The sequence below is a fragment of the Medicago sativa genome, chromosome 1, assembly GCF_051527215.1.
Source record: "Medicago sativa cultivar Bolivia chromosome 1, Bolivia_mono, whole genome shotgun sequence".
Lineage (NCBI taxonomy): Eukaryota > Viridiplantae > Streptophyta > Magnoliopsida > Fabales > Fabaceae > Medicago > Medicago sativa.
The window spans coordinates 28,889,928-28,905,011 of NC_140749.1; the positions used below are offsets into that span (position 1 = coordinate 28,889,928).

The following is a 15,084-nucleotide window of genomic DNA, read 5'->3' on the forward strand; positions in this document are numbered from 1 at the left end:
GACTATGCAAAACTTATTTTTATTTTTTTATACCATACTATCATTTATTTGACCATTTCACATAAATTAAAAAGAGATTAAAATGGAATGTATAAATATCTCGTTCATATGATGAAAAATGACGTGAACAATTGATGTATTACGATGTGAGTTCCAATCTGCAATATCTATCTACTCCAATTTAATTTGTGTGAGTTTTTGTCTTAAATTTTTTAAAAAAATTATAAATTAAAAGTGAAATATGTCACTGATAATTGTGAGACAAATCTTAATGAAACTTGTTTTTTTTTTAATTTAAATTTATAGCTTGGTTGAATTTATTTTTATTTTTTTTAGCAAACATAGGTATCTTTTGCCCCATCTTCGAAAACTAATCTTTTCAAAGTAACTAAAATCCATTTAAGGGATTGACATCTCTTAATATATATGTTTTATATATACATCAATCAAATATTCAATTCCAGATCAAATAATTAAAGGACCTAAATATCTTGTGACATGACCATGGTATATTGGTGAAATTTAAGTTGTTACTACCTTGGCCTCAATAATTTTAATTTTTCACAAAATATTTCTTAGTAGATTGAAATAATTTAAGAGTTAAGACTAATCACTTCTCTTAGTATTAAAGAATAATTTTGAAAGGAAAATTCATACCATTATATCAACAAATTTAATGCAAAAGGTACTTATCTTAAATTTACATATAAGATCAATAGTAGTAAATTTTAACTTGATTATGATTAATTAAATGAGTCTTACACAAGATAGTAATAAATTTTCATGTGATTAATCAAAATTTCAAAACCAAAATTATGATAAGTTAGATTCATTAAATTCACTTTCACATAAAAAAACATGGTGGTAGGGACAAAAGAAAAAGACCACCTTAAATTTAACAACCTCAACAATGTGACAACATGACACACACATACTTTCCTCTTTTTCATCATTTCTCAAAATAGCATATTCATAACCAAACAAACAAACACTTAACTTAGATCCGATAATACCTTCTTCACACTCCAAATCTCACTTCTCTCTCTTCATTCATTTCTCTTTCATTCTCATTTTTCATAAAGTTTCTATCTTTTTTTCGATCTGGTACATTTCACTATCTGGGTCTGTTTCATTTTCTTTCTGTCGGTGCTTATGAAAAAACCTTCATTTTTATGTTTTTTTTTTCTTTCAGTTTGGCTTTGTTTATTGAATTGTTAGTGATTCTAACTTGTTTTGATTAGATGCTAATAATGTAGTTTATTTATTATTATCTTTGTGTTAGATCTTGGAAATTGTAGTTATTAATTGCATTTAATTATGTGGCTAATTGTTATCATTAATATCAGATTTCAATTTATAGAATTAAATTTTGTACCATTTTTATTGGATCCAATTCCATCATTTTCATTGGATTGAATGAATGTCAATTTTCTTGATGGTTTGGTTGTTACTGTCATTATTATTTTGTGGATTGAGTTTTGAATTTTCATTGGATTTGATCAAATAGCATAGATCACATTTTTTTAGTGACTAGTAGTTCTAGGATTGATGTAAATTGTACTTGGACATTTGTTTTTTTTATCGACTAATGACACTTTGTCTTTCATTATGTGAGCCTTTGATCAAGCTTTGCTACGCGTCTTTCGTTGATGTTTCATCAAACTTTGTTAACAAGTTTTAAGTTGGTTTTTATATTTGGATATGTTCTTTGTTGTAATTCTTTTTTAGCATAAATTTTATGAATTGTTGGTGTAATTTTTTTTTTACACTGTCAATAAATCAGAATCGATCATATTTGTGATTTTAGAAGTAGTTATGACTAAACTTTAAATGTTACTTAAAGATCTGATGGTTATTATTGATTGACAATGTAAAAAATCTTTACGTGATTTGTTCAAAACGACCAAATATTAAAGGATTTCTGTGATTGTTATTCTGAGTGCTGACTACTGTCCCCTTGTTTGCAGGTTAACTTTTGTATCAGTGAGTCAAATATCTTACACACTTTAGGAAGAATCTAGATCGTGCTATTCAAATCGAAATATATTGTGGTTGCTAGTTCACGTCGAGTTTTGGATGGTGAATTTGGTGCTTCATGTGTAGTGAAACAAAGATCAATGCTGTGATCAGTTGTAATTCATAACTGAGCAGTGAAAATTATATTCCGATTTGTCTTACTTTCAACATATAAATGTCGAGGGGCAGATCTGATGGATCGCAAAAGAAGCGTTTAGTTGCTTCCGTTTGTGGTGTGGCACTCTTTCTCGGTTTTCTATATGTGTTCCAAGGATCCATCTTTGGTGGTCAAAATAGTAGTTCATCTACAGCTGAATATGGAAAATCGTTGAAAAGACTGGGGGCATCGTATTTGGGTGCAGATGATGATGCAGATAACAAGCAACAAGATGAATCTTCGAGTTTAGTGCAGGGAGATACGTTGGCTGATGATATTGTACCGAAAAGTTTCCCCGTAAGTTTTTGTCCAAGCATAAACATTATTTGATGAGTATATTTGATTTTGATAGCCACACCAAACAATTGTAGCAAAAAGTCAAAAGACTTATTATTTATTATCAATTTTATCTCTTATAAAAGACATAATTTAAAGAGTTTCCCTGAATAGCATTAGCAAAAATTAAAATCTTATCTATATATCAGTCAGTTGTTTAATTTCTATAAATTACAGTTTATATAAATATTTTGATAAATATAAATAATATATGTTACTCTTTTAAAAGAAAATATATGTAACTGCATGCTTTGTTGAATTACTAATAAATAATACATGTTCATCAGATAAGAGAAAACACGAGCATAACGAATGTCGAGCAACCGATTCTTAATTGCATAATTAAATAAAGTTTATATGTTCATGCATAAGTAAGCGACGACAGCATTGCCAGCATCGACACGGTTGTGATTGTCATTCTAAGTTTGTCTTTACTTTTGGAACATTGGCAATCTAATGGAATATGAAATACTTTCTGTTTTTGAAGGTTTGTGATGACCGTCACTCAGAGTTGATTCCGTGTTTAGACAGACATCTTATATATCAAATGAGACTGAAGCTGGATCTTTCTGTGATGGAACACTACGAGAGACATTGCCCTCCTGCAGAAAGGCGGTACAATTGCTTGATTCCTCCTCCACCAGGATACAAGGTAAAAGATATGCCGAGAGTAGATGTTAATATTAAACTATAACATATCCTATCGAGTAGCATTTTTATTATGTTGTTTCTTTGGTGTTTCAGGTCCCTATTAAGTGGCCACAGAGCAGGGAGGAGGTATGGAAAGTAAATATACCACATACTCACCTTGCAAAAGAGAAGTCCGACCAGAACTGGATGGTTGTGAAAGGTGAAAAGATATTTTTCCCTGGAGGAGGGACTCATTTTCACTACGGAGCTGATAAGTACATTGCAGCAATCGCAAATGTAAGGCTTTCATCATACCGTTGCAATGCAAAGCAGCGGAATGAAATCATACAATTGTTGCATCTCTCTCTCAATTGATTGTAGTGTTATCAAACTGTGTTTTTGCAAATATCAATCATTGTCATGCAATATTCATTCTAATTTTGTTAAATAGCGGTGTTGTTACGTAGCAGAATTTGAACGAATCGCCATTTTTATGTGATACACTAGTTATGTGATACAATATTTAGGACAAAATGTTGTTAAGCAGCATCTATAACGGCACTATAGCACTGTTGCTTAGCGGAATTTGAACAAACCACTATTTTTTCTGTGATCCGTGATTGACAACACCGGTTCATTCATTTTATGGATGGAGAGATGATACAGATACATTCATACTTTTTACTCCGGTTAATAGGCTTTTCAGTACCATGGTAGACAATGTAGGTTGTTTGATGCATTTTTTATTTATATATACTTCGATTTCATGGATAAGTCAGTGTCTCATAGTTAGTTTGATTTGCTATTTCCAGATGCTCAACTTTTCTGACAATAATCTTAACAACGAAGGAAGGCTGCGAACTGTTCTTGATGTTGGCTGTGGTGTTGCTAGTTTTGGGGCGTATCTTCTGGCATCTGATATCATTGCAATGTCCTTGGCACCCAATGATGTGCATCAAAATCAAATTCAATTCGCTTTAGAAAGAGGAATTCCTGCATATCTCGGTGTCTTGGGAACCAAGAGACTCCCTTACCCAAGTAGATCTTTTGAACTTGCACATTGTTCTCGTTGCCGAATTGACTGGCTTCAAAGAGATGGAATACTACTCCTTGAACTAGACCGTGTTCTTAGGCCGGGAGGTTATTTTGCATACTCGTCTCCAGAAGCATATGCTCAGGACGAAGAGGATTTGAGGATATGGAGAGAAATGAGTGCTCTTGTCGGACGCATGTGTTGGAGAATTGCTTCAAAGAGAGACCAAACTGTCATCTGGCAGAAACCTCTCACAAATGATTGCTATATGGAAAGAGAACCCGGTACTCGTCCTCCTCTTTGCCAGTCTGATGACGACCCAGATGCAGTTTGGGGAGTGAATATGGAAACTTGCATAACACCTTACTCTGACCGTGAGTACTTTTTCTCATGATTTTTTTTATTCCATTGCCTTCGACTTTTCTTTCTTACTACAATCTAATTTGAACAAATTGTTATTATTCCGCAATATGCTATTTAGTACAAAGCGTTGTCAAAATAGTAGCCATGGTGTGTTATATATTATATCATTCATATAACACCTATTTTGAGCTACTACTAACTGAATCTTTAATGGTTACTATTTGAAATTTGAAATACTTCAATATTTTTTCATCTTAAGCTGTTTGTAGAAGTTGTTCAACTGCTCTTTGTGCATAACTGTATTCAAAGCACCTAAACACTGTTTTTTATCAGATGACAACAGAGCCCAGGGTAGTGAATTAGCTCCATGGCCTTCAAGGTTGACCAGTCCTCCTCCTAGATTAGCTGACCTTGGCATTTCAAGTGAAGTCTTCGAAAAGGACACGGTAACTGGAATTTGAAATTGATCCTTTTGTTACTGTTTTAATTCGGTTTCTTTTTCATTATTGAATGCTACCTCCATTCCTTTTATATTGTCCTTTCGAAGGTTATTTACACACACCAAGGAAATGAATAAACTTTGTTACTCTTGATAGAGTCGTTTGTCTTTTTTCTATAATACTCTTAACTATTCATTATCTCATTTCTACTCATTTCTCTGTCTGCGATAAATAGTTAAGGGTATTATTGACAAGAACAATAGTTACTGTTATGTTGAGCTTTGAAAACGAGAAATAAACAGGAACACAATTCTTCTACGAAACGAAAGTTATAAAGGATAGATGGAGTATTAAAAATGATACATGATAAATAGACTACATGCTTAACTTTTGTCATATGTTACAGGAACTTTGGCAAAAAAGAATTGAGAATTACTGGAATCTAATGGGTCCAAAAATCTCATCTAACACTGTAAGGAACATAATGGATATGAAAGCAAACCTGGGTTCATTTGCAGCTGCTCTTAAAGACAAAGATGTTTGGGTGATGAATGTTGTACCGCCTTATGGACCAAGCACCCTTAGAATTGTATTCGACAGAGGACTCATAGGGACTACTCATGACTGGTATTAAACCTTGTTTTCTTGAAACTAACTTATTGCATCTTTGATATGTCACCATGAATTTGATATGTTTCACCCTTTTACTCTAGTTGTGGAGTTCCACGTTGTAGATAAGGGCCTTGTTTTATATTATTTAGTTAGTATGAAATAGTATTTTCGTAACAAGTTGTTGGGAGAGTTGGTAACATGACTCTCCTACCGAATATATTTTTTTTGAGTTTGATTCCTATAGTCGCCTATTTGGGAGGCAGCCCAACCCTGTTTGAAAAAAACTTAATGTCCCACTTTAAACTCGAGGATTAGTTCCATAGTGGGCCCAAAGGGCATAAGCCGTGGGGATACTTTGGGACGCTTAGTGGGGGGTCAAAGATCCTAATTAGTTATGGTGGGTTACTTTGATGTTCGAACCTTTTGTTTATCCTTTTGTTGGTAGTTCCTCTTCATAGCTTACAAAATTTGAATCGTAATGTGATAATTGATTACACTGATACTCGAGATGGACCATCTTTTCTGACGCATGGAGAATATATTTGAACAGGTGTGAAGCATTTTCAACATACCCCCGAACATATGATTTACTCCATGCATGGACCGTTTTTTCTGACGTACAAGCGAAAGAGTGCAGTCAAGAAGATCTATTACTCGAGATGGACCGTTTGGTTAGGCCTACCGGTTTCATAATCATCAGGGATAAACAACCTGTGATTGATTTTGTTAAGAAGTATCTAACAGCATTGCATTGGGAAGAAGTAGCAACTGCAGATTCCAGTTCTGACTCTGACCAAGATGGCAATGAAATTATTTTTGTTATCCAGAAGAAATTGTGGCTCACTACTGAAAGCCTTAGGGATGCAGCAGAATAGGAGAAAATCACAACTACATGGTTTATTTTTATTTAATTTTTTTTCTTTTTCATTTTCTCTTTAATATATTCTCTGCTGTTACAAGGAATTAACAGCATTACATGGCCATTAGTTCTGGAAGCAGTATAGCTACAACTACATTTTGTAGCATTACATAATGTTCTTTACATTGTTAAATTTCCTTCTTTTGGTTCTCATTTCATTTTCATTCTTATGATCATAATGCAGGTTATTTATTAAGCCTTAGGCCTAATGTTTCCATTGGATATTCATTATTCTGCCCTTCAATTTGGGTATAATGTAAGCTACTTTAATAATCAACACATAGTAGATTGTCTTTGTGGTGAAAAAGTTAGGATTTATCATTATTATGTAATATTTATACATGAATTTTATTCTGCTTGGATTGAGCTAAGATATGTATCTATGCATTTCAAGATTGTACCTTATAATATAATATACATACATTTCTTTTGCTTGGATTGGACTTTGTCATTAATATGCATCCATTTAAAAAATTATAAGAATTAATAAACTTAAACTCATTAACCCTCTTGGCTTGGTCCGGTGGTGTTAGCTTGAGACCTTGGAGTTTGTTCTCTTACCCAAGGTCTCAGGTTTGATCTCCCCAGTACCAATTTGGGTGGACGATTTTAGATTCTTAAAAATAATAATAATATTACTCATTTGATATTCTTATCTTCAATCAATTTTTTTTTTTAATTTTTTGAGGGAAGGAATCAAACTTTTTTATTTTTTAATAAAAAGTTTTGTTCCTTCCCTAAAAAAATAAAAAAAAAGTTTTGTTAAAATAAAAAAGCTTTGTACAATTTTAACAAAATTTTTTTTTTGACATGAGAAAAATAAAAGTACTATAATTTATTTTGTTTAAGTCATTTTCCTTATTTATTTATTTTGACTCATAAATTACCTTTTGAGTCATGATTTTTTTTATTCTACTCATATAATGTATATTTTTGGTTCATAATTTATTTTATTTGACTCATATGTAATTGTTTGACTCATAATTTATTTGATTTGACTCATAATTTATTTTATAACTCAAATAATTTTATTTTGACTCATAATTTGGGTTTTTAAGGACATAATTTAGTTTATTTGACTCGTAACTTTTTGAATCATATATTTTTGTTTTGACTCTTTTTTGAACTAATAATTTATTTATTTTCTCGAAACAAAAAAAGTGTGTATACATCAATATTTGTTAAGGTTCAAACTTAAGCGTTTCGGCTTCAATTTTCATAAGGTGCCGTGTATGTAACAACAAAACTTCCTTCCACATGAATCACCCTCCATTTCCATCACGACAACGACGTCAACACAAAATGATTTCATTTATTTCTGAAGAACTTATCACTGACGCTCTTTCATTCCTTCCCGTGAAATCTCTCTTACGATTTAGGTGTGTACATAAGTCATGGAACTCCCTCATTTCTGATCCCAACTTCATCAAATTGCACCTTAATCGATCTTCACAAACTAGAGATTTCACTCTTGTATATACCTCAGATTGTCGTGCTTTAACCTTCACAGTTTTTCGTTTGCACGAAAACCCTCCAATCATTTTTAATCTTCCCAAAGATCCTTATTATCAATTTAAAGACAAGGATTGTGTCTATATTGTTGGTTCTTGCAATGGATTGCTTTGCTTGCTTGGTCATTCTTATACCAATGGATATAGAGAGATGTGGTTTCGTTGTTGGAACCCAGCAACGAGGACAATATCAGGAAAATTAGGGTATGGTTGTGATAAAAACGGAGACATAGGTTTCCCTTTCACCTTTCCTACTAATTTGACATTTGGTTATGACAATTCAACCGACACATATAAGGTTGTGTATTTCGATCCTAGTGGAACAAAGGTAAAAGTTTTTAGTTTGAGAGAGAATGTTTGGAGAAACATTCAAGATTCCCCTATGGGTACTCATGATTACGCCATGAATGTTGTGCATCTTGGTGGTAGTGTTTATTGGTTGGCAATTCGCAATGACTTCACTCGTTATGATTGCAAAGATATTACTATTGAACAATTTGTGATTGTTTCACTTGATTTGGGCACCGAGACACATACTCAGTTGGCACCTCCTCAAGGTTTCAATGAAGTGCCATATGTTAAACCAAATGTAAGTGTGTTAAATAACTGTCTTTGTTTTTCTCATGATTTCAATCAAACACATATGGTTATATGGAAAATGAAGAAATTTGGAGCTGAAGAATCTTGGACTCAATTCTTTAAGATTAGTTATTATAATCTTCAAATATATGATCACTTTAATGACATGAAGTTTGTGTTGCTGCCATTATGCCTTTCGGAGAAGAGTGATACACTAGTATTGATAAGCAATCTTGAAAGCCAAACTATTCTTTATAACTGGAGATATAACAAAGTACAGAGAATCAATAAACTTTGTTGGTTCAATGACAAGAGTTACGTTGAAAGCTTAGTTTCATATTGTTGAAAGTAAGTTTCTCTACAACGGCATAAATTATGCATTATCCCTTACCAAGTGACCTAAGCTCATTGTTTGAATTTCGTTTACTTGTGTGATCATTTGCTCATTTGACAATCCATAATCTATTAAACTTGTTTTGCTCTTATATTTATTAAGCTTATTTTGATAGGGGAATTAATTAAATGTAGTTTTTCCCTCAAAAAAATTAAATGTAGTTTTGGTTCCCCTATTTTGATAAAACTGTAATTTTGGTCCTCCTATTTCTAATTACTATGGCTCCACATTTCTGAAATTTTGACTAACTTATGATTTTAACCATCCAATTTGATGACGTGCCACTATATTAGATGACATACATGAAAACAAATGACCTAATTTGTGAGAAGTTTCAAAAATACGATGTTAAATTGAGTCATGACAAAGCATACATAGAAAATGAAAGATCAATTAAAATGATACAAGGAGTTCAGACTAAACAGTTCGTTTCCACACCATCAAATTGTATGATCGAAATTATGGATTGATCAATTTTTTTGAAATTTGGAGACCAAAACTGCGCAATTAAAAATAAGAGGGCTAGAATTGCGATTTAAGTCTATTTATTATAAGTTAGAAGATGTATTTATTTATTATAAGTTAGATCTATATGAGAAAATGAAAATGAAAATCTTGTACTATTTCCACATTTAGAGCTTGGTTATCTATCCATTTGATTATTTAATTATTTTTTGCTAATTTTCTACAATTAATTATGATATTGATATGGAATCTAATCTTTATTAACATAACCCTTATATTACATGTGGTTGTAGGCTTCAAGTTCAACGTTGATCAGCTCCTTATCATGCATAGATTCTATAGCAATAAGGTTGAAAGCATGACTTTTACGTGGCAGCATATGGTTGAAAGTTGTTGCAGCACACTTCAACGTTGATCAGCTCCTCAAAAAGCACAGATTAATGAACATTTGTTCTCTTTATTTTGTATTATTTATGCCTAAATAGAAAGTTATTTGATTTCAATTCAGTTTTCTTAAACTTGTTTTTAATTCATCTTGGATTTATGCTATATATGGAGACAAGGAAACTTAATATGGCATTAATGTACATTCAGTGCATCTATTTGATCATATGCTACATAAAGCATTAAAATAGACCATTTTGTTTTCACAATTGTGTTGTTGTTAATTATAATAGTTTGGTAACACACATGGATGGCCGGTGGTGTAGGCTTGAGACATCAAAGTGTATTTATCTCAAGGTCTCATGTTCGAATCCTTCCGGTTACAATTTATGTGGGCTAGTCTATGCATATGAGCTTTGCTCTGGTTTTAAATGAGCCTCCACAAGTGGACGGTAAAATTAGTCTCCCCGATTAGTCGACGCTTTAGCTGGATATCGAGTTTTAAAAAAAAAAAGTTACAGGTAGGTTGCCTCTCTTTGGCCAGCTTAATGAGGCTATAACAATGCAAAGAAAGGTTTGTCAAGTGTGATGCATTTCCATCAAAAGAAATATTGGAATGGATGGTAATGGTTTTGCCATATGTGATTTAGCAGCATGGCCTCCAAACCAACATGTCAATTTGATGGTTACAAGCACTAATATATAATGCAATTGTTTTGCTCTCCCATAGAAAAACAATTCTTCTTCAATTTGATAGACTAACACTAATACCAATTTGATGGTTATAACTTATAAGCACTAATATACATGCAATTTGAAATATTTATGCATTTGCAATATCTAGTTCTAAAGAACACTCAAAGAAACTTACTAGAAAGCAACATATATAAAAATCAATCATAAAAAATGAATGATTTTATGATTTTCCTCAACAATTTGAAACTAAACTTGTTTGACTTTGTAAAATATAATACTTTATATACGTGTGATAGTAATGTTTTTTGGATGGTCACATCCCAGTATATGGTCATAACATTCCAAGACATACATGCATGCACACAACAATAAAAACAAAAGTAAAATAAAATTGGATACCATAAATAGTTGTCATACATAATACCAAATATGCTCAATGGTTCTTCCCAAGCCTTCATTTATGCTGACCTATTACGCTGATTTTGAATCGATGTTCATCTTCTTCAACGAAATAGTCTAAATTTTATTTAATTAGTTGAAAGAAAATTCAAATTCATAAACCACCAACGAAAATAACGTAATATATGATAAAAGTCTGGTATTTGAAAGATGTGTATACCAAGTGAGGATATATTCTAGTGTAAGATCTCCTTTCAAGGGTGGTAGAACTTTCTCCTTTGCAAACATTGCTGAAATAATTCGTTAAATCAGACACAATACATTGGATTTATATGATAAGATTGTATCAATATAAACTAACAACATGTAGTATTACGGTTGTTGACGGTGTCCTTCAATGACAGAAGTAAATATACTTTTGAGGTATTAGAAGGAGAGACATTCAACAAAACAACCAAGCAGCATAGGAAGGACCTAGCGTAGCATTTGAAATTAGATGTTAGACTATTTAACGATTAACAATTAAAAATATTCCCTTCTACTCTCTCCGGTCCTATATACAAGAGAAAATTGACTTTTTAGATACATTGAATAATGTATGTATCTAGTAAAGAACCTAAACCAAATACATAAATTATTTAATGTATCTAAAATGTAAATTGTTTCTTGTAAATAGGACCGAAGGGAGTATTTTAGAAATGAAAGTGAATCCCAAGGCAATTAAGAAATGGAAAGAGAGTAGTAATGCATTTTGTTACCAAAGCAACTGAATACCTAACCATTTAATTACATTGATTATATCTACACCAGATGATATAAATAACAAGAACCTATGTCAGTGGAAAAACACCTTTCAACGAGCAGATGAAGGAAGAAACCCAATTTCGGAAGGACCGGAGCAACCGGAACCATTGAGAGTCAAGGAGTCATCAATCAACGATCCTTTTCTCATAGTTTCTTATTTATATCTATTTGTATATGTTTAGAAACTATGAGTATCTAGTCCTCTCTGTTTTAGTTCATGAATGAGGAAGTTTCCTGTAATTGTTCGATTATGTAACTTTAAATTGTCCGGTTAATATTATTCTTAATGTCTTTTATGCGTCTACGGATGTACATAAATTGGTCTAGGTCACAATGAGTACTAACACTGACTTTGTTGGCTGCACTTATGGTAATCGTTCTACGATTGATTAGATTTCAGACACAATCTAACGATAGACGTTACTTACTTTGGCATTCTTAAATCTACGAGGGCTATAGGCTTCATCGAGACATCGGGGGTAGTAACCGTTGAAGATTGTTAGTGATCAAGACATTGACCTAGCTATTTTGTTCAAAGATATTAAAATCAAGTACTCAATAACAATGTATTCATAGTTTGTAGTTTTTTTTTTGATAAGCAAGGGCACAATGACATAAAAAAGGAATGGAAGTCAGTTCAACGAAGTTGGGATGGCTTACAGATCTCAGTCCTTGCCAGGTGCTCATATATATTATTAAAAAAAAGGAAAAAGAAATACAAAAAAAATCTGGGGGGACATAAGCCTAACCTAGTAATCCACACAAAGTGTAAGTCTACCCAATCAGGTGATACAAAAAAAATGAAAACAACACTAGTGGATGTCTAAAGTGTGGGGTTTGGACCAACCGTCAACATGGTACGAATCCAAGAACCAACAACTTCTTGCAATGACAACAAGCATAACGTCTCTTTCGAGCTAAACAATCCAACATCAAATAGACTGACGAGGGTTTCTCCTAGCGTATGAATCGTCTGCCAACACAGAGGCGATCCAAGATCCATCTGCTCCCTGTAAAAAAACAGCAAGCCTTCAATGCCCTTTCGAGCCAAAACAATCCATTTGAACGCAACGTCGTTACCCTAAACTCAGTCAACACACACCGTAACCTGGACCTTAGTATCAACAACCAATAAGTTAGAATTCAATCAACGGGGATTTACACGGATTTAAGACATCCCCAAAAGACAAGATAGGCCTGAGTAAAATCAAACTATCTTTTGATGTTTGGTGTATAAACCAACCGTCAACACAAATAGATTCACAAACCAAGCCCTATTACAAAGCACACAGGCATTAACAACCCTTTCGAGCCTTCGAACCACGCGCAATGCAAACCAGATATGAGAGAAAATAGAACCAACACGACGACAACGAGGTTTTGCAGCATAACCATAGAAGAACAAACAATTCCCAAAGAACCGACCTACAAATCAGTGAGTCCGTTCAAGAAAACAAACATACCCTCATGGGTTTTAGAGAAACCATAAACACGGGAACAACACCAAGGAGGTGTTGCTGGTGTTGAACGACCTAGACAGCCATCACAAAACCCTGATCAAGCTTCACAATAGTCTCTGATCGACGAGTAACAAGTAGACTACGAACGAGAAAAGCTCGAATCGTATATACAGGAAACTGTAGCAGCCACCAAATCGCAGGGACGGTGGCACCAGAATCCTAACAGCCCCAAAAGGGGTTTGGGGTGGCTTTGCCGTCAAAACCACGCACGCATCACCACCAACAACAAAGAGTCTACATCGTGACAAGATTGGTTTGGATTTTGGAGGAGAAGAACATAAGCTGTAAAGTCTAAAGGCGGTGGGTTAGATTTGGAGCGTTTAGGTTAGAGAGAAGTTTTTTAAAGAGTATTATTATTCATAGTGTGTAGTTACCTAAACAATTCACAGAAGAAAATTTGACATGACCTACTCGCTTTCTCTTTATCTCTTAAGAAAATGAGACAACCAATTTTCCATGTGCAAACCCCCCATTTTATTTCAAATACTCTATGCATAATCACAGTAGTCGAGTTGAAACTAGATATTTCATATGGAGACGCATCTGTTATAAATATTACTACTTGTCGACACACTAGTACACTTGCTAGTAATTTTCAACATTGTTTTGCGAACTAGAGGCGCGTGGCAGCAAACAAGGGGCGTGTGGCACCTATTTCTAACACATTTTTTTTGTCTTTTCTTTGTCTTTTTTAGTGGTTTCTTCCTTCAAACTTGTCTTGGGACTTGAGACATAATTTCCTCAACTTGTACGTAATCAAAGGCCTCTTGAATCTTTATTCCAAGTCTTCCCAATTATTCACGAGGTGTTTGGCTTTGCAGAATTACATTTTTTTTAATAAAATACATCAAAAACACCTAAGAATAATTGTTTGGTTTTTTTTTTTTGGTTACAATAATTGTTTGGTTTAGGAAGAACTAGAATTACATAGGCAACTGCTCTAAAACTCCTCCTCTTATTTAGGTTAAATCATAACTCAAATGTTTGATAAATATGCTGAAAATATGTGTGTTTTGCTTAAAATGTGGGCCAAATTTGCTTATAGTTGGAGGGAAATTTCAAATATTCAAAAAACTTTGTTCAAACATCATTTTTATTAAGAATTTTCAAATAAAATTTTGTAATTATGCATTTCCTGAATTTTTGAATGATGAATTTGGCAAGGAATGTTTGTAAGTTTGACACCAAATTCATTATACCTAAAACATGTTTTAGGTTTGTATAATATTTAGTTTAAGATAGTTCCTAAACAAGTCTATCTACTCTTGCAAGAATATGTGATGGTGTAAATTCAAAGAAGGGAAAGAACACAATAAAAAAAAACGGGTTTCATTGTGCGGTGAAGGATCCTGTCAGTGGACAAATGATCATATTTTTGGGGCATTAGTCCATATAATAAAATTTAGGTTGTTTTGCAGATGATGATTGGTGTTTAGGGTGCTAGCCGATCTAGAATGTCAATTCATCAACTTGATGCATGTCTCAACCATGTTTATCCCAAAAAAAAAAAAAAAGAGACAAAAATTTATTTGTGGAAAGAAACTCAAGAAACTCGCAACAAGGAACCACATATACACTGTCAAGCACATGGACTTGCTACCATGAGGTAGTCTTGGCTACCCAATTTATTTTGTGGATTGTTAGAAGATGGCTCAAAGTATCTATAGGGGGAGGGGGTGAATACACAAAGAGTAAATTACACTCCCCTCCTTTTAAAGATGTTTAAATTACACTCTCTTCCCCTCTTATGTTAAAATATACACTTTCATCCCCTCTTATTCAAAACATATTAGAAAATATTCCACTCCCCTCCCTTGAGAGAAGCT

General features: G+C 33.2%; 1 protein-coding gene across 4 annotated transcripts; it reads left to right on the top strand.

Moving 5' to 3' along the window:
* The first annotated feature begins 920 nt into the window (after positions 1 to 920).
* LOC146954075 (putative methyltransferase PMT8) lies at positions 921 to 6,944 on the top strand. Of its 4 annotated transcripts, none has more exons than XM_085713419.1 (9): positions 921 to 1,122; positions 1,968 to 2,470; positions 2,997 to 3,161; positions 3,254 to 3,436; positions 3,952 to 4,546; positions 4,869 to 4,981; positions 5,382 to 5,602; positions 6,138 to 6,482; positions 6,691 to 6,944. In XM_085713419.1, the coding sequence occupies exons 2-8, from the start codon at positions 2,192 to 2,194 to the stop codon at positions 6,460 to 6,462; spliced, it is 1,881 nt and encodes a 626-aa protein (XP_085569545.1). In that variant the 5' UTR covers positions 921 to 1,122; positions 1,968 to 2,191; the 3' UTR covers positions 6,463 to 6,482; positions 6,691 to 6,944. The 4 variants fall into 4 exon arrangements, with proteins under 4 accessions (XP_085569545.1, XP_085569537.1, XP_085569530.1 ...); XM_085713411.1 differs by having other exon boundaries at positions 921 to 1,104; XM_085713404.1 differs by having other exon boundaries at positions 6,138 to 6,944.
* Positions 6,945 to 15,084: the final 8,140 nt, after the last annotated feature.

What these genes read in the sequence shown, in the direction of transcription:
- LOC146954075 (XM_085713404.1), top strand. Translation starts at nt 2,192, where the DNA reads ATGTCGAGGGGCAGATCTGATGGATCGCAAAAGAAGCGTTTAGTTGCT. An exon ending in TTGTACCGAAAAGTTTCCCC is followed by an intron (nt 2,471 to 2,996) that starts GTAAGTTTTTGT and finishes CTGTTTTTGAAG; the next exon opens with GTTTGTGATGACCGTCACTC. An exon ending in CTCCTCCACCAGGATACAAG is followed by an intron (nt 3,162 to 3,253) that starts GTAAAAGATATG and finishes TTGGTGTTTCAG; the next exon opens with GTCCCTATTAAGTGGCCACA.